This window comes from Lytechinus pictus, chromosome 13 (assembly GCF_037042905.1).
Source record: "Lytechinus pictus isolate F3 Inbred chromosome 13, Lp3.0, whole genome shotgun sequence".
Classification (NCBI taxonomy): Eukaryota; Metazoa; Echinodermata; class Echinoidea; order Temnopleuroida; family Toxopneustidae; genus Lytechinus; species Lytechinus pictus.
The window spans coordinates 27,842,867-27,867,114 of NC_087257.1; the positions used below are offsets into that span (position 1 = coordinate 27,842,867).

The window sequence follows — 24,248 nt, forward strand, 5'->3', positions numbered from 1 at the left end:
TTGTGTCATTCACAAAAAGGTTAATGTTTTATCAAATGTACATTCACAATTACAAATATGAATTTGTTGATATTTATTTCAAGTAACTGTCTGTGCGAACAAACATCTACCTTTTAACAAATAGGCCATATTTATCTGTTCATCATTTTAAGAATAACAATTGCTTGATAATTGAAATAAAAATATCCAGAATTATCACTACCTAATAAAACATCGAATCCTCCGTAAATTCGAGAATTATTTGACTTTTTTTCTAAGAAAGCAGCGTGACTTAATGAATAAGACGTCCGTTTCGGACTGGACAATATAGGGTTCGATTCCGTTCGTGCTAATCCAAGCTACCATACTGACACCACCTTTCTTTCTTGTTCTCCAACTCATATTACGATCACAGATGTAAGGTCATGACGGGTTATTTCTTTCAGTAAGAATACAAACACGAGATAATTAAAACAAGCCCACAAACGGAGGGCTTATACCTTTGGTTCTTAATTTAATGTATTTTATAATTTCAAGGGAATTTCGCCCGACTCATAGTCCCGATCGTATTCCAGGATGTCATCCTTCATTACAGGGCCAGTCCCAAAGACTCGATGTCTATTAATATGATCATCATGGTAAATTACTGATTCCCTGGTGGCATTTATTTTAGGTTCCCGCGATCCAACACCCCCCCCCCCCTCTCTCTCTCTCTCTCTTCAAGATAAAATGACACTCGATGACTTTCTTGTTAGAGATTCCAAATACTTGGAGTTTAATTTTATTGGGATTTTTTTTTCTAATTAAAAAATGAAGAGTTCGTATCCCCCACTTCACTTTCGGGCTAACGCCTAGGCCCTCAAATACTGAAACAGTAAGAATTTACTGCCCTTGCATAATTATATCATGCAGAAGGGTTGAATATTTCAAGTCACTAAAATCATGAAAATAGGTTTGGGCTATTAAAGATAGACATGTAAATCGAGATAAGAGAGAGAGGGGGGCGGATGGCGAGAAGTACAAACTGACAGACAGATAGAGTGCCCTCCCCTCCCCTCCTCCCGATTCACCTTATCCTCACAATGCCCTTGAACCCCCCCCCCCCCCCCGTCCCCCCCGGCAGCTTCCACAAGGCAACATGTTTCAAATAAAATACTACGAAGGGCGGTCTGATAATCGTGAGAATGGGTCCTCTGTGTTAAGATCGTTTATGATCCTTCCTGGCTTCCGTAGCTCGAGGTGGAATGACTTACAAAAACACTCGTTAGAAGAACATTAAAGACTTTCTGTCAATATTTAGGTCAATGATACATTTTAAGGGGTAGATCAAGAGAAAGATGATGTTAAAGATGCAGATAGATGATTTCGTATTACCAGTCGGGGTTAATATAACCACTCCCGTTCTTCTCCTTGGAATTATAGATTATCCCCTAAGACATTACCCAAAATAATATTAACTATCATTTATAACATGGCGTGATAAATACCCAATTAATTTAATACTACGTTCATAATTATAGCTCTTGTTTTGGGGGAGCTCCAGTACTTTGAAAAATACACACAATAAATCGAAAGTGATTTCGCCGTAAAGGTGGTTTGTCATTAATAACATGTAGTATCAATCACAATGACCTTAATCAAGACTCTATTTTCCTTATTATTATAAACAGTCGATGATGATGATGATGATAATGATGATGATGTTGATGATGATAATGGTGGTGGTGGTGGTGGTGATGATGATGGTGATGATGGTGGTGGTGGTGATGATGATGATGATGATGGTGGTGATGATGATGATGGTGATGATGATGATGATGATGATGGTGGAGGTGGAGGTGGTGATGATGATGGTGATGATGGTGACGATGATGATGATGATGATGATGATGACGACGGTGGTGGTGGAAATTATGCTGATGAGATGAGGATGATGATGTTGATGATGATGATGATGATGATGACGATGATGATGATGACGATGGTAATAACAATCGATGTGCCAAGGAAAGCTAGATTGGTGAACATCCGGAAGGATTCAACATAGGATACCTATAAATCAGCACATGAAGTCAATTCTGTCCCCTCGTATACTGAGAAATAACAGGCACACGCAGATAGTGAAAACCATGGATACTACAAGAATTGGTAATTACTAGTGGCCTAGGTGGCCTATGCATTCATGGTGAAACCAGTTCACGAGTAAAATTCATTATTATTTGTTCTACTTCTACAAATCCCCCAGGGCCAGAATGAATGTCTCCATTTCCGTGGACATAATTAGAAACAAAACTAGGACATGAATCGATGACATGTATTTGCCATGCTTTTCAATGCCACTCCTGTCTCCAAATGAAATTGGCAAACATTGATTATTATAGGCTAATATTGGGAGTATATGGAGCACCGCCGATTCATGGGGGCACCCCCCGCCTTCCTAAATACTTGTCAATCATAATTTTTTTGCTTTATGTGAGAAAGACGTAAAAATAAAAGGGAAGACAAAATAATGAAAGGAAAAGGTTGTAGGCCCACTGGTCAGGAAATGTGGAATGAAGGGAGAGGAGTAAACTTCCCCACCCTCTCCCTTCATCCATGTTATAAATGACCCAAACCATTCTCAATGGTTTCAGTCCTAAATACTAATAACTCTAATCCCATAAATGATAAATCGTCATTTTCGTTATAGGCCCCATATCATCATTAATTAAAGGAGTGACGACTTCATCTCCAAAACACCAGAAGGCGAACTCCCCAAATAAGGAGAAACATTAAATGAAAAAAAAAAACATGCCAGCCAATCTTCGCTAGACAATATGTCTTATCGTTCAGTTTAATGAGAGATCATTTTCAAACGGCTCTGATCGGTATAACTCATTTAATCATACCGCTTCAGCAGCTGCGGTGAAAAGTTTCTGAATGCAGGCCCCAAACACCCCCTCCCATCGGGTCAACGTTCCCTTACCACGATATCCTTATATCCATAAGACATCAGGGAGGGGTTTCTATTATATTTTATCTTTTCTTTACATATAGGCCTATAGGTATACTAGTATAGGCCGCATGATGTCCATGATCTCCATGATATACCGGAAGCGCTTGATCTGCGCGCTCTATTAGATTACGTTGATTGACGCGGTGGCCAATTAGTACGGTAGGGCTAAAACAAAAATCTAAGAGCGTGATGAATGATGGGATAGTATGGTATCCTTGAAAGTTTAGGACCTATAGATTTAATTTAAAGCCAACGCAGAATGCAAGGTTTATGTGTACAACAGATACCAACCACGCTTATAAGGCACATTAAAGGTTAAAACGATATATCTCTTGATGAAATGAAAGAGAACATCCACAAAACAAAACCAAACAAAATAAAGCATAAACCGTCCAGGAAGACATTGACCATTGGCATGCCATATGCCATTGGTCAATGTCGTGTAAACAATCCTGATTTTTTTTTTCATTTCTATTCTATTCTTTTTTTAATAATATGGCACAAATGCACATATTGTTTACTTTTTTCAAAATCTCGTCTCCAGTTTCACAAATGTGCTCTTTCCTTCAAGTTTTAGTGATGTTTTAGTCTACCTTTATGCCTACGTAGGGCAATGTGTGCACAGCTTATCGCAAGAGATTGAACCCACCATTTACAAAATACCCGTATATTTTGAACCGATAAAAATGGGACGAAAAGAGGTATAGCTATAGTGCTTGAAAGCTGTATCAATACGACTCTTGTTGTTGCATTGAACAGGCTGATACGGGGGCGGTACGAAATTCAAGTTCACTGAAGCATATTGCCACTGTATTGTACTGCATATGACAGTTATGTACTATATTTGCTGTATTCATTCGTAATATAATAAGGGATATTGACATAAGATTATAATACCAAACTGGAAAAATGCGAACGAATATAAGCCGATATGAAATCATGATTGGTTTGGGTTCTGTAATAATCAACATGTAGGTATGACAAAGAACACAGACAGACATCATGCAATATATATTGTCTACCGACTTTCAATAGCGATAAATCATATTGCAACAAAAGACATGATCTGTCAATATATTTCCCCAGTTATGCATATTGTGGCACCTTTTGTAAGCCATGACAGCGAATAAACCATGGAATTGTCATCGCAATAAACTTTCTCCTTTTCGCGATAATATACCCCCCCCCCTCTTCTCTCTCTCTCTCTCTCTCTCTCTCTCTCTTCCACTCTCACACAAACACAACCACTTTGCTCCGCCTCTGGTATCCCCCTATACCCATCCATATCTCTTTCAGTCTCACTTCATACCGATAATCATCCTACCATGGACCTCCTTGTCCATAGGCATAAGTCCATGATCCTATATGCACTGTTCTGTTTCTCCATGTTCACAAAACAGTAGCTAACCGAATATTTAGAGATTTAGCTCTATTTTGGACTCATGAACAGAAATCAAACAGCCATGACACAAGATTAGGCTTAAAAATACACAATCTTACCTAACTATGAGATTTTATCCCGACACAACAGAAAGGCGGTATAATGTTCCTGCTTGAACTGAGTCAGATACGAAGACTTCAAAACACCTAGGTGTGTATTTCCTGATAAATGATCCCAATTTCCAGTGTAAGATTAGACAGAGAACATCCATGAAAAACATCAAAACAGGTTTCAAATTATCCCGTGGCCTTTCGGTCTCTTGAAATTAAATCCGAACTTGCAGGTAGCATGCGTGTGGGAAATATTATATACCCAATCTCCGTGATCGCAAGCAAACACGAGATACAGTTGTTATTATTGTCATTGCAGTGCAATGGGGAATGGCAAAATAGTATATACCACCGTTCGGGAGCTGTGGAAGTCGGCGACAATAGTGATTACGATGCGAGGGAACTTGCGCTGCGTGCAGGCCTCATTTTGATGCGAGCCACTCGCGCGCGACTGCAAAAGCGATAAAAATCCCTCGGAGCGTGTGTGCGTTCCATGCGCTGCTTCAATTAGTCCTGATTACACAGGTACGCACGCTCTGGTGCTTTCTGTGCAAGGGGCGTTCGATTGCATTGACAATGAAAGTCACTTTTGGTAGCAGAATTGAATATGTATTTCGTCTCGTCAGACGCCATCCTCCCTCCCCACCACCTAACTTTCTCAAACCAAAGAAATTGAAAAATGATACGGTGAGGACGAAGTCAGAAATTTTTAATGGAAATGTATATTCGTTTGGACGGCGCCAGGGTAATTTGATAGGGGTCGGGATGACGGCATACCCTCTACTATTTATAATATCCCTCTTCTTTCTTCCACTTTCTATCCTCCTCCCCCTTATCCGTTTCCCCACTACTTACAAAAAAACAACTCATTGGGGTTGTCGCCCCTGCCTCCAGTAGTGTCGCCACTGAATAGCAGCGTGTAGTCATGTAAGGCTTCTCAACACCAAGCTGAATCGAGTAGGCGACCAGGAACCCTAATACCAACAATAAGTCACCAAGAATGAATTTATAAATGTTTATTGAGTTTGAAACAGCACATCCTAAGCTTTAAAATGATATACTAACTTGTCAAAATCGATCTACAATAGCCTGAGTACTTGATTGAATTTAGAAGATACTATAAGCGACAGCTTCATAGAAAAAGGAAAAAAAAAACAATGTTTGGGGTTCAGGGTACACTCTTGAAAGCGTGAGAGTGCACCATATGCAAATTGAATGAAACTTCCAAGCAGTCTTCAAAAACTTGTGTCAAATAGACTCGTGTATTTTTTGTTACAAATAGGCTAACCTTTCATATTAAAGAACAAATCACTATTTTTCCTATTTACAAACAACCTTCCCAGGCGACTTACTGTTGGTTTTGGAGTGGCTGGTACATAAACTTATTAAGTAAACAACATTAATCAATGAATCAGACTTGGATAATAAACTAATAAAATTGTGGATGATTGGGGGCCGGGAAATGTTTACAGATCTTTGCACAACACGGATGGTATTCAAGATTCAAAATAAAATGAACAATAACTGTGCCACGCATTACATTTTTTTGATATTCCATCATAATTTTGATATAAATAGATTTTTGTAGATTTATTTTGATTGTAGGAAAGCTCTTTCTACTAAGTCTAAACGGGGACCAAAAACGTCGATTGCCACATAAATCTTTTATTCTATACAAATCGGCGGAAATCCGACTTAAAATTAACAAGACACGGATTTGGATTAGGACTGGTGAGGTAATAGTCTTCTATTCTTTGTTGGATTTCCCCCTTTTATCTTCCTCTCTTCAAATGTTTTGTCTGTTTCAGTTTATTCAAACCAAATTTATATTTGCTAGGCGTCACATTTTCTGCAACGCATCTATAATAATAATATCTTGAGCATAATACACAACAGTTCTGTCAGACCATGGTCAGACATAAAGCAAAGATATCAAAGCATAATTCTTGATACTGAACAGTACCCCACCCCCCCCCCCCCCCCCCCCGCTCACGAAAAATAATCATAATCATTCTCTCATCGAAAGCATGCAGTTCATTCTGAAGACCATTTTGAAATGGCTCTGTATTCGCCTAAAACATTTCCTCTCCTATTAGAAGCCATCAATCATACTTCTATTCGTATACGCTTGATCATCTCACCTTACCATTCAGTGCAGACCATGTTCTCGGCCTTGCAAAACACAGATCAATAATTCTGACATATTAGTTTTTCGATTTTCCGAGAGGTTTCATCGATTTTTGTCCCTCTATTTCTGCGTTGCATCATCCACGGGCATGACGTCACAATGAATGTATCACACTGGAGTGAGAAGGCGTGCACTGATTTGTCCGTCATTATGGATCCTTGCTCTCAGGTGGCAATATGAAGTGTGAGCTACCTATTTTTAAACTGACGATTAAAACACACACACAGTGGCGTAACTACGGGGGGGCATGGGGGGGGCACGTGCCCCCCCAATCGGCTGGCCAAAAAAAAAAAAAAAACGGGGAAAAGGAGAAAAAGAGGGAGAAAGGGAAAGAAACGTAGTGGGAAAGAAGAAATTATTGTTAATTATAATGTTATATTATGTTATAATTATGTTATGTTATATTACATTTAAAAAAAATTATAACTTTATGAAACACAATTTGCGCAGGGCCTAGGCTATGTCTTCATTGTTCCTGGTGCTCGCATTGTAAGTTTAACAAGATATATAATCCTGTTGTACTAAAACCTCCCGTTTTCAAGTCAATATACATTAAATATATTTCCTCGCACTTCGAATTATTATTGTTTATGTAGTGACATAAGCTTCTATTTCATGACTACTTAAAGTGATTGCCCCATTTTAAGGTCTTAATATAAACCATTTCCTGTCCGTGCTTACGTTCGCATTCGTGGATTGGTGAGATATGTCTGTTCTTCATGAATTCCCAAAATCAGTCGTTAAAATGTCCCTTTTTCTGATCTGAATATCAAAAATTTTCAGCTTGCGCTTCGCGCTCGCATCATTTGGTTAGTGAGATGCGTATATGATAATGACTACAAAAAGTGCTTCATGTGTCATTTACATGTAATTCTAACAAGATCAGCATGCGTTTGGCACTCGCATTAGATGACTATGGTGAGATATGTACTCTTAATGGATTCCTTAAAAAAATAGTCCTTATATCCCTGTTTTGGGTCAATGATATGCAAAAATTTAAGCTTGCGCTTCGCGCTCACATATTTTTGTTAGTGAAATACGTATGATCTTCGTGAATTCCTACAAACAAGCCTTAAAATGTCCCTCTTCAGGTCTGAATTTCCTAAATTTTCAGCTCGCGCTTCGCGCTCGCAATATTTGATTAGTGAGATGCGTATGTTAACCATGATTACAATGATTACAAAAAGTGCTTCATGTGTTTAGATGTATATTATTCTAACAAAATCAGCAAGAGATTGGCACTCACAATAGATGACTATGGTGAGATATGTATACTCTTAATGGATTCCTAAAATATAGTCCTTAAAATGTCCCTGTTTGGGGTCAATATATACAAAAATTTCAGCTCGCGCTTCGCGCTCGCATGGTTTGTTTAGCGAGACAGGTATGTATTATGATTACAAGAATTTGCTTATAATGTCCTTTTTAGGTCTGAATTTCAAAAAAAATCAGCTCGCGCTTCGCGCTCGCATTATGTGATCAGTGAGATACATATCCGTTTAATGACACTGTCCTAAAAATGTCTCTATTATGTCAGTATACCTGGCAACTGAGCGCACTTCGCGCGCTCTTTAAGTGACTCAAAATTGTTGCTGGTGCCCCCCCCCCCCAATGCCGTGACCCACGGTACGCCACTGCACACACAAATATGAATATAAATACTGCAGTTAAGGAAGTCAAGAGCCGGTCATACATGACTGCCGACTAACGACCAACACACACAAAATACAGTCTTGATAAAGATTAAATAATATGAGAAATAAAGAACTGCGATCCGAACAGTCCAAGCAATTCAATCGTGAAAATCTTAACCTTGACATTGATCAATTTAGCGCCCTCTCACGATAAATCAAATATCTTATCTTACGAGCTATTTTGTGTTATTTTATTCATTAAACATGCATGTTCTCTCTTGATCCAACCAGGGATATGCAACAACGTTGTACATGTTGGGTAAAACGTTTTAGAGTGTACCGGGCCCCAATACATTGTACATAGGAAGGCGCCATGAATGAGAAAAATGTACATCATCTTTTCCAGATGGACCTATCAGCAAATAGCTCTAAAAATAACCTCTTATCATCAACAGCCCCTATGCCTACAGCTGTTTACAAAAATGATTTACTTCGATGCATAGCCCGTCTGTTGCCCCCAGTGCGTGCTTAGCTTAAATATGACAGATACTTCTGAAAAGTTTCATTAAATTGTGAAAATAGATGTAATTAATATTAATCTGAAAACAGATAGTTACCCAAAGGGGAAGTTCACCCTGACAAAAAGGTTTATTGTAAAAATAGCAGAAAGAAATATTGACGAAAGTTTGAGAAAATCCATCAAAGAATAAACAAGTTATTAGAATTTTCATTATTTGATTCGTGACGTCATATGTGAGCAACATTCCTACATAGCGAATGGTTAAAAAAAAAATGAAATGTCATTTTCTCAGAAAATTTAAAATGGTTTTTATTGTACCTTTTGTATATATTAATATACAAATCATTTCACACCTGATCGTGAAAAGAAAACAAAAATAAGTCATCAGGAACCATAAATAAAATGAAATTCATGCATTTTAAATTACATGACGTATGGGGCAGCTGCTCGTTTATGACGTCACATATCCAAAACTTAGAATTCTAATAACTTTCTTAATTTTAACGGATTTTCCTAAAACCTTCACCAATATTTTTTATTATTTTTTCTGCTAATTTTACAACAAACTTTTCTTCAGGGTGAAGATCCCCTTTAAATCATACCTTCCCTCATACGCAGACATGTAAACACCTTGCCATTACGAGATGGGGGGGGGGTATTTTGGCAACCATGTCCAATTTTAATTTTCAAGCGATCGGGTAATGAAGAAATGGGGGGGGGGTTAAATAAATATGAATAACAAAAAAGAATGTATACCATGCCTAGTCCCATTTCTGCAGGTTCTGTGACACTTTTCTTGTTTATGATATTATCAACACTTTGGGACAAATGTTTAATGACTTCAAATCGTAAACATCATATCTGCATTATAGCATGATGGATAAAAGTTGAATATTAGGCGTAACGTAATATCTAATCATGATGACGATTTTATTAATTACTGGTACATATTCTATTTTTATCTTACCATGAACCTATCTCTTATCAACCCGGAATACGTTCTCTGTGTATAAAAATAAAAGTGCTCCTCAGACATGATCAAACACAGATATGAACATTGAATAAAAACATTATCCAATCATAGTCATTTAGGATTCAGGACGTGAAACACATTTGTCTGCTTTTATTTCATCTAAAATCAATTTCGCGATGAACACTTTTTTATCTTCACATCAAACGCACTCTACCAGAATATTACCTTCTGCTTTAAAAAGACCTGTATCATGAACTTTGGGTTATAGACGCTGCAAATGTCAAGCTTATTACTCCTTACATCTGTGCTCGTATTACCAAATCACCATTATAATCCCGACTGGTCTTGTTTATTTCCCAGCGCAATTCCCCGGCAGATACTAAATTGGCAACACGCGATGAACATTATAAATATATTCTGATTTCAGGGTTTTTTTCCACTCGTCTGCGGGTTGTTATATATGGCCCCTGGATCTATTGGGAACATGAAGGTGGAATTAAGCACAAGAACGCAGCAAAATTTATGACATTTCTAGGATGAACTGATAATGGGGGAATTTATGACGGCGAATATCATTCTGAATACAAATCTGTTGCAGAATATCTATATCTCTCAAGGGAAATGATAGTACGGCGCATGGACTTTGTTAGAATACGATGTTTTGCGAGGGAGGCTTAATGCAAAGTAGCTTTCATTTGACAGGGCCGAGGCTTGCATTTCGATGGCTTTCTTTGAATGTATTATTTTGTCTCAAGATTTATGGTGTTTTAAATGTTTATGGATACATCCTATGGCATGTTCATTGGTGGGACAATGAGCCAAAACAATTGAAGGGGCCCAAACATGGCGTATGAGCCAAACATGTATGAAAGAAAACTACGAGCGAGCGAAAATTGTGATATTTAAAAAATGAAAATCTAATGTTGTGATTATAATCTCTACAGACTATTCAGAGAATAACATCAAAATATTTCACCCGATTCTCTTTGGTCGCTGAACTCTTGTGGGTTCAACTGCCCTAATCTATAGGCCTACGCCAAATAGGCCTATGTAGAATATAAGCTATGTTGGTGAATGAAATGTAGAAATATATATTTTGAATGTCCCATGATGCTTGAAGATTATATGGCAAATATCATTCGCATTTATTGTTCAATATGCATGATATTCCGGCCATTCATTGAATCATGTACTAATAGCTTGCATGGAACCTTTAGGCTCTATTTTACCATAGGTCCATGATTTTACCGGCGTCTGTTTCCAACTGCCTGTTCAACTCCTTGCAAGGATTTATTGAAGACATGCGAGATTCCTCTCATTCCGTTTCTCTCTTACCTCCTTTCTTAATTTCTTTCCTTCTTTCTCTATCTCTCCCAGACCATATCAACATGTATATTTTCATTTCTCTGACCCCACTCCATCTATCAATCTATTTCAATCTACCCCGCCCCCCCCCCCCTTCACCCATTCCAGCATTCTTTCATTCTCTCTGCTACCCCGCCTCTTTCTGGCTATGATATCACATTCTTTCCTTCTCCCCTTTCTCTCTTATGTTACATTTCGACCATTTCCATTACCTTTTCCTTTGAAATTTTCGCACGATTTTAGAAATGTAATTTTGCCAAGATTCATCAAAATATTGGATTCATTGCCCTTCAACCAAGAAAAAAAGTCAGACACATCGATAAAATCGTCTGCCTCTCGTTATGCATGTTATGATAATGTTCGTCGACACAATGTTTGAATGCTGCTTCAATCGCATTGTGAAAACGTTATTTTCATTTCTTCCTAAAGCTGAATAGGCCCATCATAGCAAAATCGATACGAATGCTTGTATAAAAACGGCGAATCTGAAATTTATTAAGAAACATAAAAGTTAGCCTTGTCCCAGGGCATGGTCATGATAACACAGAGCGATTAATCAATGAAAGTGCTCTCTTACCCCGTGAAAATAGTATCGAAGCGCCTTGTACCTTTCTTATGAAATATTCAACCCGCATGAAATATTGATGATTTTTACGCGGTTGGAGGGGTGCCTGAATTATGGATAATTGTCATTCAGGAGGGACATGTAGTTCATGCGTCAAGGGGCCACTTCTCATCATTATGGGGGTCAGGTAGCGATCAATTCTGCATCTATTCATGTTTCTTTATGTTATAGGAAGGCAGCATACTAACATGAACATTGTACCAAATGGCAAACACCCAGCATGTGCTAGATAAAAACGAAGCCGTCCGATTGGTTAAAGGTGGATCACGTGATTCACTCTTCAAATAGTAATACAAGCTGATATCTATTTTTTCCTTATTTCTCAACAAACTCAAGCTAGAAACTTTGGTCGAGAATTCATTCAACAATATGATTGTCATCATTTTCTGGCGCATGCGCAAAATTAAAGTGTGCTTTACTGCACCACTGCATACTATCTAAGATAAAAGTTTGTTGAACTGTACACTATCTTACACTTAACATGCTTAAGCGTAAACAGGCGCACATTTATTTACTCATGTGCATAACTGAAGAAAACAAAACATGCATGCATTAAAAGTAAAACATAATAATAAAGGAGCGCGTTCACATTCATGAAAAATGCATGTAAAGCGATTTTTCTCCTTGTCTCAAAATAATTAGCCATACTGTATGATGAGATAGTAACGCCTAGTTTTCAAACTAAAATACAATGTTTACTTTATCTACCATCTGCCTTTACTCCGTCACTCACCATATTCACCAACGAATTATTATGAGTCTCTACGCTCATCCGATAATCATCATCACCATCTAATAAGTACTAATTGTCTGGCGTGTTGGAAAGAAAATAATTCGGCAGGCTCATGTTGCTCATAATAATTATAGACCACAAATGTTCTTAATCAACACGAAATAAATAAGCGTTTGCATTCGAGCTTGTTAATTGAAACGTATTACATTACCATAATTGTTCTATGTAATCGTATCACCTATCTTGATTTGCCTCGCTCATGTTGATGTAGAACGTGTTACAATTTTATCTGGCCAAACATACGAATGATCAAAGATACAGGACGGTGAATGGAATAGTTTTGTGCGAAGATATGGCCAGAAATATGGAATTCCTGATGAATCTTGATGAGAAAAACAGAATCTTCCTCGAAGCTATGTAGATTTGAGTCATAGAAATTGAATGTTCAAGAGGGAAGGAGCCCGATGAATTTTCATAAGATAAACCTTGCGTGGAAGCCTGGAGCACTAACGTGTCATCATGATACATAAAAGATGTAAGTGACTGGAATGAGTCTGGTTACCCAGAGGCCATGTTGGGTGAAGCAGCCGATGGGATGGGGGGCGGTAGAGGGGTGGTTGGAGTGGTGGGTTTACCCCTTAGGTGAAACGACACACCAATACATAGTGGAGTGAGGACGCTTTTGGAATGTGGTATTTTCTAAAAATTATTTTTATTCTATTCGTGACGCCATCGTTTACGGATAACCTCCTAAGTAATTAAAAAAATTGTACTTTTTTTTAATAATAATCTAAAGTAGTTGTAGTGGTAAACTGCCAACTCGTCCACTCACCACGTGGTCTACCTTCGTTTAATGTAATGACATTCCTTCAATCAACATTTTGTCTAACAATCATTTGGTCCAATCATCACTTCGTCTAGTCACGAGTTCATCTATGATCATTTCGTCTCATAACCTGTTGGTCTAATATCCATTTTATTTTCATTAATTTCGCCCAATTAACACTTAGTCCAATTAGATCAAATGGTATTTGGACTAAATGGCTATTGAACCAACTGGATATCAGACGAAATGGCAATTAGACCTGTGACTGCCGCACTTTACCCTTGGTAACCAATGCGGAGTTTCAAAGTCAATACACTCCAAAAGAAATATATTCACAAAAATGGCGTTGGCTTATGTGAAATGGTGCTTTATTTCATCATCCCAGACGAACCAAGATTGAGATAAAATACTGCAAAAACAAACAAAGAAACATATAATAAATCATAATGTATGTGTAACAACTGAAACTAATCACTAAAGCACTAAAGAATAAACTTCACTATTCGTACAAATACTATACTACCAAGGACTCTTAATACTATAACAAAATGTAATACGTATTGATCTACATTACTTTAAAGGTTAATTAGATATACTTATAAATATAACTATTTTCTTATAACAGTCGATATGTCTATTAACGGATACGATCCATCGCAAGTATGTCAGAGTTACATGTATATCGCATTACATAATACTTAAATTACTGAAAGAAATAACTTACCAATTGGAGGCTTTAAGCAGATTACACCTTATATAGCACACTTGTAAAATCTAGATGAGAAGCTTGTCAAAAGCACAACTTAGGAGTTCTATCTCTTTCTCTGAATCTCTGTCGCTCTCTCTGAAAACTTTGATAAAACTGATAGCTGAAAGCTTTTTCTCTCTATATATATAAAGCATGCAGAAACTGAACCAACATAGATCATTCTTTTGCTATGTTCTTAAGTTATTGTTTCCCAATTAGAGTTGCTGGTACTCTGACCATGTCTTAACAGAAAACCAGACAATGAACTTGATTAAGATATTCAAATCGGAACAATGTAGGGTGGACCTACAGTTTGCTCTTTGGCTTGGCTTTCTCTATGCCTATACATTAACACATAACCTGCCCTATGGGACTTTATGTAGAAAAGGATTAAGAAAAAGATGCAGAAATGCAGAAATGAAACATCTAGGAAAGTGGAAATTCAATTAAACAACATATAACAAGAAATGTAAACAGCCTAGAAATTACATATATCTCACTGCACACTGCTGCAGTGACATGGCTCCTTTAACTGATTGCCATCAGTTACTTAACTTAAACACACACAACATCAATTATGTCTGAATATCTAAAATCAACCAATAAACTCAAAATCGTATATATACATGTAAGATACTTTAACTGATCACCTATCATTATTGAACTTAATAACAAAAAATGTGAACCATAACATTCCAATCCCGTTGCTGTCAGGCACAACAAAATTAAGACATATCTTCTTAAACTACTTTGGATACACTAAGAAATATTAGCCATTAAGCATTAAGTATAAAATCATATACTGTAACTGCATGCATGCCAGCAGATTCAACAAACAAAAGAAATCAAATCAATTACTAATGCATATGTACAGAAAAACTGGAAGTAAAGAGAGCTATAAAACTAGAAAGAAGATAAAGACTAGAATGTGAACAAGAAAACTAGAAAAGCAGGAAAGATCGAAACCATATGAAAAACTGAAATGACAACTCTAGCGAAATGATTAGACTAATAATGGAAAGGAAACAAGAAAAGGGAGAGAAGAGATTGAAAGAGATAAGAAAGTGGAAAACAACGAATTACATCAAATCAAATCAAATGTTCATTTTGTGTTGTTGGCTCCTTGATTGGGAATTCCCTGGTCTTCTGTCTTCTTTGACCTATCTTCATGTAGACATGTAAGGTGTCTACCTCCACAGATTCTACACACTCTCTTGTTTCTACATTCTTTACCACGATGTTGATCTGTAAGAGCGCAACCAAAACACAACTTTCTTTTCAAAAAGAATAATTTCCTCTCTTCAATAGATTTCATCAAGAAACTAGAACATGATTCGAGGTGATGGCTTCCATCACAGAAAGGACATATGGAGCTTTCATCCTCCAGCCCAGAGATGCAAAAGATCCGTGCATTTCCATTTGGAGATCGCCTTGATAGGTTTAACTTTAAAGGTTCCAACTCAGGAATGTTCGCTCTGTCAGCTGCTTTCTTCACAAAACCAACGAAACACGAGAACGATGGATAACTTTGGGGGCTATTAGTTTCGCGCCATCTATCAATTTCCTCTCGCCATTCATCTTCCAAGTACTCTGGCAACTTTGCTACGAGCTTTGCATTCTCTTGGGGAAAGTCCAGGATTCCTAGATTCTTGACCTTCGTCTTGGCTGACAAGACCTTCTGCAAGAAGTCGGAAAAGTCTCTCAATCCACTTGCATCTTTACTTTCAATACGTGGCCACGAACAGAGCTTTCTGGTGTAAGCAACACTGAGAGCACTTGGGTTGCCAAACCTCCTATCAATTTCCGCACGAGCCTTCTGATAACCATCGTCCTCTCCTAATAACAAATAGTGTTCAACAATTTCTTTAGCTTTTCCACAAACGTAGGTGTTCAAGTAGTTCAATTTATTAGAGTCACTGATTTGCTTAGCATCCACCATGCAATCAAATGCATTCTTCCACAAAGGATAATTCATCGGTTCACCACTAAACATTGGAACATCGATATTTGGTAGTTGGCTAGTTGCTGCCAACTGGTTACTTACTTCACTTTGTCCAATAGCAATGCGGGTGATTTGGGCTACACAAGCTTCTAACGATGATACTAAACTGTCCAACCCAGCTGGCACCCATGGGTTACTGAGATCAGATACTGCCTCGGTTTTCTGATGAACTCCTGTCTTTTCTGACTGATGGGGGTGGATCTTTTCTTGGGAATCAAATAATCTCTGCATTCCCTCACTCTTCTCTTCCTTTCTCATTCCTCTAAATGAAATCTCTGAATCACTTTCGCCCAATTCTTCATCTTCAAATTCCTCTAATACTTGCTTTATGGCAGTCAATTGAGCTAAACGCTCGCGTCTAGCTAGGCGATCCTTTCTCATTGCAATCTCCTTCTGTTGCCGTTTGAAGGTAGCTTCTTCCTTATCTAGTTGCTGTTGAAGAGCTATCCGTCGCTTTCTAAAAAGTTGTTCGACTTCTGTTTCTTGCTGCAACAGTTTCAGATGGTCATCTTCAAATGACTGCTTAACCTTAAGAGAGGCTTCATGTTTCTTGATGGACAGTCTCTCACTCTTCACTGACTGAAGAGAACTTGCATGACTCTTAGCCACTTGGCTAGTTCTACTCTTCATACTGTGAACACTTATCTCACTTCGAGGAGATCTATCTTCACGTATCTCTTCTACTAAGTTAGACTCTTCTATAGCCGACATCTTCCCTCTCAGTTTCTCCTAAAAGCCAGGACTGCTGGTGTCTGTCACGAACTGCTTTAAGCACTTGTATTTTATTGTGACTGCCGCACTTTACCCTTGGTAACCAATGCGGAGTTTCAAAGTCAATACACTCCAAAAGAAATATATTCACAAAAATGGCGTTGGCTTATGTGAAATGGTGCTTTATTTCATCATCCCAGACGAACCAAGATTGAGATAAAATACTGCAAAAACAAACAAAGAAACATATAATAAATCATAATGTATGTGTAACAACTGAAACTAATCACTAAAGCACTAAAGAATAAACTTCACTATTCGTACAAATACTATACTACCAAGGACTCTTAATACTATAACAAAATGTAATACGTATTGATCTACATTACTTTAAAGGTTAATTAGATATACTTATAAATATAACTATTTTCTTATAACAGTCGATATGTCTATTAACGGATACGATCCATCGCAAGTATGTCAGAGTTACATGTATATCGCATTACATAATACTTAAATTACTGAAAGAAATAACTTACCAATTGGAGGCTTTAAGCAGATTACACCTTATATAGCACACTTGTAAAATCTAGATGAGAAGCTTGTCAAAAGCACAACTTAGGAGTTCTATCTCTTTCTCTGAATCTCTGTCGCTCTCTCTGAAAACTTTGATAAAACTGATAGCTGAAAGCTTTTTCTCTCTATATATATAAAGCATGCAGAAACTGAACCAACATAGATCATTCTTTTGCTATGTTCTTAAGTTATTGTTTCCCAATTAGAGTTGCTGGTACTCTGACCATGTCTTAACAGAAAACCAGACAATGAACTTGATTAAGATATTCAAATCGGAACAATGTAGGGTGGACCTACAGTTTGCTCTTTGGCTTGGCTTTCTCTATGCCTATACATTAACACATAACCTGCCCTATGGGACTTTATGTAGAAAAGGATTAAGAAAAAGATGCAGAAATGCAGAAATGAAACATCTAGGAAAGTGGAAATTCAATTAAACAACATATAACAAGAAATGTAAACAGCCTAGAAATTACATATATCTCACTGCACACTGCTGCAGTGACAAGACCATGTGGATAGTGGACGCACTGTTGGTAGACGAAGTGATAGTAGACGAATTGGTAATTGGACGAATTGATATTAGACCAACTGAAATTAGACCGTTGTAGTAGCAGTAGTAGTGGTAGACGTAGTAGTAGTAATAGTAGTAGTAGTAGTAGTAGTAGTAGTAGTAGTAGTAGTAGTAGTAGTAGCAGTAGAAGTAGTAGTAGAAGAAGTAGTACTACTACTACTACTAGTAGTAGTAGTAGTAGTAATAGTAGAAGTAGTAGTAGTAGTAGTAGTAATAGTAGTAGTAGTAGTAGTATAGTAGGAGTAGTAGTAGTAGTAGTAGTAGTAGTAGTAGCAGTAGTAGTAGTAGTACTAGTACTACTACTAGTAGTAGTACTAGTAGTTGTGGAAGTAGTAGAAGTAGTAGTAGTAGTAGTAGTAGTAGTAGTAGTAGTAGTAGTAGTAGTAGTACTACTAGTAGTACTAGTACTACTAGTAGTAGTGGTAGTAGTAGTGGTAGTGGTAGTAGTAGTGGTAGTGGTAGTAGTAGTGGTAGTAGTAGTGGTAGTAGTAGTAGTAGAAGTAGTATTAGTAGTAGCAATAGTAGTAATAGTAGTAGAAGTAGTAGTAGTAGTAGTAGTAGTAGTAGTAGTAGTAGTAGTAGTAGTAGTAGTAGTATTAGTGGTGGTAGTGGTAGTAGTAGTGGTAGAAGTAGTGGTAGTAGTAGTAGTAGTAGTAGTAGTAGTAGTAGTAGTAGTAGTAGTACTATAGTAGTAGTAGTAGTAGTAGTAGTAGTAGTAGTAGTAGTAGTAGTAGTAGTAGTAGTAGTAGTAGTAGTAGTAGTAGTAGTTGTAGTAGTAGTAGTAGTAGTAGTAGCAACAGCAGCAGCGTGGATATGCACAAGTGCGATAGATCCATGGAAGTTGTAGGATAAGAAGTAAATAAATTGAAACTGTGGGAGTAAAGGAGCAACGGCAGCAGCATTGTCTTGAACAGCTTTATATATATTTTCCTGCAATTTTTCCATGCTAACAAGCTTCTCCACTTTCGTATCTGTTAGTAGCTCCACTGTCGTACGTCAACATTCAAACAGCTGAGTGTACACAAATTAAATATATCATGACTCCTTTTCTCTTTATATATCCACCTGAAAATGGGGACTGGATTTACGATCTACGCAGCAGTTCGTGAGCCACCCACTTTTCCAATTGACATTAATGTCATTTCCATTTTCGTTCTGATGGTAATTCCAGAAGGCTGCTTGCTGGATTTTATTTGACCCGCAGAAGGGAGACTGCCATAAGTTGTCGTTAGGATCCCATCTAAAATGAAGGAGTTGTGATAGCATATTCCAGTCTGCTAGAGATGGCGCCATATATGGCTTGTAATAGGCAGGAGACTACATCATATCGATATATTTTGTCCGACCTTTATCCCATACGCGAGAAAGTTGTCAAGTTCAGTTTGTACTGCCAGTAAATAACAGTCAGTTTTTATATTTTTCACTAGAATGGAATAAATGAAATAAATGTTAGACATACAGCACAGTCAGTACTTGCCATTTTTGTTGGAATAAAATAGGGCCTTAAGAGTAGATTCATGTCACTTAATTCAGCTTTTGATCAAATACAAATTGGCTATTCTGTGACGTAATCAAGCCTTCCCTCTGATGTACTGATAGTGGCATATGGCACTGTGTATTTGTTATACACATGCAGATGAATTATTTGTAATTGCATGAATCATATAATGGATAGAAACAGAGAAAGCAGATTTCACTCTTAAGAAGATTGAGAAAGGGGAAGCTTGTACCCCCCCCCCCCATCATTGACATTGGCCTGGTAGATAGGTGGAGTGTAATCTCTAGTTTGATTATTTTGATTTTGTGTGAGAGGCAGTGTGTGTGGGGGGGATGAGTGGGTATTTATGTAAGGGTGTGGATGGTGCGTGCGAGGGTGTGTGTGTGTGTATTCGATTATGTGTCTGCGCGCGAAGGCAATGCTACTTGTGCGGGACCCTTTGACAGTCGCTCTAACATGTTTAAGATCGCAGAGAACGCCATTGATCACTAGGGACAGTTGCACAAATCTAGCGATTTAACGTAAGACTACACTGTAAAAAAAAAAAATTTAATCACCATGAGGGTAATTATGTGTCTAACCAATTTGGGACAGTATTTTACCCAATGCGGGAAGCATATTGTCCACTAGGGTTAAACAAATAAGCAGCAATTGCTTTAGAACATGTAATATGGGCAAAACTTTCATCACACTGCATAAATATAAATGCCTAAAAGAAATGCCCAACGTAATTGGTTGTACACATAATGGCACTTATGGAGCACTTTCACCCTAGAGTGTAGTCCGTTGATTGAATTGATTATCAAGGGCAATCACTTGTAAAGATCGACCGTACAATCTATCATTAAGCATTGTGCTTCGGGTCCACGTCGTTCACCATACCCCCCCCCCCCCTGCCCCCCTCCTCCTCCCAAGTCCTCCTCTCTTCCTCAGCCCTCTTCACCCACGGTAATTTTCAATCTCCTCACAGATGACAGTGCCGCACTCATTAGGGTGGTATCCATGTTAAACCTTTAACATTTGAGACAAGCTAAGACAATGCCAGAGTCACAACAAACGATACGTTTTACCGACCGAACGATTGTATTATCAACCAATGTACGCAGTATCGGTCATGAACATGGGATCATTGGTGTGACCGATGCAAGATGAGTGATTGGTAATTACCTGCACACCGAATCAAGGTTAGATCTGTAAGTGTTACGATCTTCTTTCTCCCTTCATTACATGGATTGTCTTTCATTATTCTAGCCGGCCTATATTGAAGACATGCTTACATTACACAAGTCTCTTGACTTTTGATGATGTGGCATTTAGTATTGTTCATATTGTTTAAAACACTAAGGAAGCAGAAAAAGAAAAAGAAGAAGAAGAAGAATAATAATAAAAAGAAGAAGAAGAAGAAGAAGAAGGAGGAGGAGGAGGAGAAGAAGAGGAGGAAGAAGAAAGAATATGCATTTTCAAGATACCTTTAACTGAAACAATATGATTTTATTCATCTCTACGAGAGTTGACTTGTAACAAAGTACATGGAATAAAATTGGGTGTTGTTTGCAGTCATTTATTTTTCACATTCTTAGCAATAATGTATGATTTTGTGGTGCGAATACATCGAAAATGCAAGTCAAGTCACAATAAAAACGTGGGAGGTCTTTGTCGAAAATTGGTGAATCGGAACAGCACTTTTGTCCGACGTGTCGGAGCTGACGAAAAATTGCAAATATGTCATTTGTCCAGAGTCATGGTCGAAACTGCTCAAGGGCATGGTTCGCTACGTTCCTGATAGTGTCTGTGTAGCTGGTGAGAAACCTCCCTAATGTATAATGTATAGGCGGGAGAAAGATGAATGTATTAAAGCTGATGAATACCGACCCTATTTTACACGTTTTAAGATTCAGCTCTGCTATTCAAGCAATAACGGGCGATGGAAACGTATTCTCTTGGGGAAAACACCGTGACCTCCAAGAAGTTTGGATGGTATCTTCGTGTTAAGTTGAATTATTAGCAAATAAAAAGCAAACTTGATGCAATCGTGACCTTTATTTCAGCGCTAGACTTCAAACATACCGCTCGAACGTAGTATACTCCAAGGACAAGGCGGAAAGCATGCATGACTGAATAGCGTTCGTGGATTATAAGTCGGTTCTTGGTCGATCAGATTATATGAAGAGGATTAAGGTTATTAAGGCCGAGCAAATAAAAAATCGTTCATTAATATAAAGAATTATTGGAGGAGCGTTCAAATTATCATAAACATGTATGTAATGTTGTCATAACTCTAGAAAGAAAAGCGAAAATATAAATTGTGCCTTCTATATCTGCTCCTGTGAATAATATTCGAGAAAACGTTAAAGTAAACGTGGAAAAGAAGAAGAAGAATAGAATAAGAAGGAGAAGAAGAAGAAGAGGAAAGAAGAAGAAGAAGAGGAAGAACAAGAGGAGGAGGAAGAAGAAGAAGAATTGGAGGAAGAAGGAAGTGAAAGAGACACGCGGATAAAAACCTTTCATAATGAACCCTTTGAATGATTTGTGATAATCGCAAGATGAGAGGTAATGGAGTACCATCCGTCACCGTTTTTATCCCTAAAACCTTTTAAGATCTAAACAACCTTCCGACGCCGTCAAAGCATACTGTCGATACTAACCAGCCCAGCTTCATCAAAGAAGGCTCGTAATTGGACATATACCAGTCTATGTCATAAATCCTTGGAATAACTTTAAACATTCTTTTCAGTGAGCGGGTACTGTTCAGCAGATCAACTTTTCCCCATAATTTAATCATGATAATATAATAATAATAATAATAATATAGGGTATTTATATTGCGCACATATCCACCTTGTTAGGTGCTCAAGGCGCTCCTATATTACCCGGCTAAGCTAGGCGTTCATAGCGCACACAGCTTTTTAATGAATTACTTCCTACCGGTACCCATTTACCTTACCTGGGTTGAGTGCAGCACATTGTGGATCAGTTTCTTGCCGAAGGAAACTACGCCATGGCTGGGATTCGAACCCACGACCCTCTGTTTCAAAGTCCGAAGACTAATCCACTGGGCCACAACGCACCATCTTTTGTCGAGAGATGATGAGACGGGTTTTTTTATCATTCCTGATTTTTGATGCCCCAAGCCATAAAATTACATGGGATGAAAAAATACAGAGATATTATACTCGGTCTGTAAGAATATTTCACCGTTTTTCGTTGAAATCCCAGTGCTAATGTCACAGACACTTGTGGTCGTTTCATTAATATGATTTAATAGTTCGGAGGTATGCCTGACTTTAAGAAACACCCTTTGTGAAGATGGTCCCATAGAAGCTGTGTGCCACATCATTCTTTCTACCTAAACCTATGGTTAATAATACTACCAAACTTCAGGTGCGATCATATTTGTACGCAAAGGTCTTCTTAATCTTACTAACGACTCGGCGATCGAATCGAACTATGAGACAACCATCGGACCCGTCGAAGTCTTAGCGCACTTTCATGACTATGGCAAAATGCTGGCTCTCAGAGATAAAGTCACTATCAACCCCCGTGTCACTAAATGCGAATAAATGCGAACCCTCTAAATTTGGGAGATAAACTCGAGGAATCTTGAGATATCTTGAGATCACTCCAAACAGTAGAAGTCCTCTCGTATCACCTATTACATTTCATGTATCGATTTGGGCGTGAAATAGGAGACCAAAACTCGTTTAGATCAGAACGATACATGGAAATGGTGCAGCGTCTCTCATTGATATCCACTCCATCCCCTCTCTCCGCCTCTCCCCCTCTTTTCTTTCTCTCTAATGCTCTCTTTCCTTTTCCCTCTCTCTATCTCTCTTTCTCTCTCCCTACCCCTCTCCCCCTCTCTCTCTGATTGACTACCTCCAGCAGTTTTCTCAACTTCCCATTACTCTTCCAGTCAATCTCTCACCCCCTCTCTCCGTTTCTCTCTCCCCCTCTCTCTTCATATCCTTTTCCTCTATCATTCTTCTTATGCTTTCTTTCTTTCTTTCTTTCTTTTTTTCTCTTTCCATCTTTTACTTTCCCCGCTAACTATCACTGACTATTTTGAATTTCTAAGGCTCATTTCCCCTCACTAGAAGGCTAAGGTCAGTAATCTTCATTAGCTGTCATGTATCCACTGTAGTGTAATATAGACTTTAAAAATGCATGATACAGGTATTCCTCACATTATTGAATTGCAAATCACAAGGAACCAAATCTTAAATTAACTCTTTCGGATGATAAATACGTTGCTGCGAACCAGGTCACTGGTTACAAAGTATCCGATGACTACTTGAGAATACATGAATTGTAATAGATCTGAATAATTTTGGAATTATAGTTAGTGGTAGATAGTTCTATATAAAAGTTTGGGGATGTTGGAAGTAATGATTTACTTTTTACCTGATGCTCGACACAAAAGAAATGTGCCACAGGCGTTGACATGGTTGATTTGATTGAGCAGCAAACATTCCTGTTGGAAGGTGCACGGTGTCACACAGTGTGATTACAGTGTGTTCACATAGTGGACTAGGTGAAAATATTATTCACACTGTTCAAATGTTCAAATTCAATAGTGTGATGATATTTTCACACTTTGGACACCTCGACAGTGTAACTGTTCACAGCGTGTTCACACGGTCGACTGTTTGATTCGCACCGTTGAAATGCTCAAGTTTAACAGTGTGAAAGTCATGTAATGTTGTGTTCCACACTGTGAACACACTGTGGGACATTGTATTCTTTCCAGTAGAGATATATGCTGTTCAAGAGAAAGGGGAGGTGGTAATCGACTGTGTAACCCCTTCACTTG

At 38.0% G+C, this 24,248-nt stretch overlaps 1 protein-coding gene across 2 annotated transcripts; it reads right to left on the reverse strand.

Moving 5' to 3' along the window:
* Nucleotides 1-13,563: 13,563 nt before the first annotated feature.
* LOC129268068 (uncharacterized) lies at nucleotides 13,564-17,867 on the reverse strand. Of its 2 annotated transcripts, XR_010295536.1 has the most exons (3): nucleotides 17,330-17,867; nucleotides 14,054-17,014; nucleotides 13,564-13,738 (listed from the first exon to the last, which is right to left on the reverse strand). XR_010295536.1 is itself a non-coding variant. In XM_064108814.1 (2 exons), exon 2 carries the CDS (start codon nucleotides 16,788-16,790, stop codon nucleotides 15,180-15,182), a length of 1,611 nt encoding a protein of 536 aa, XP_063964884.1. In that variant the 5' UTR covers nucleotides 16,791-17,014; nucleotides 17,330-17,867; the 3' UTR covers nucleotides 13,753-15,179. The 2 variants fall into 2 exon arrangements, 1 of the variants encoding a protein (XP_063964884.1); XM_064108814.1 differs by lacking the exon at nucleotides 13,564-13,738 and having other exon boundaries at nucleotides 13,753-17,014.
* Nucleotides 17,868-24,248: the final 6,381 nt, after the last annotated feature.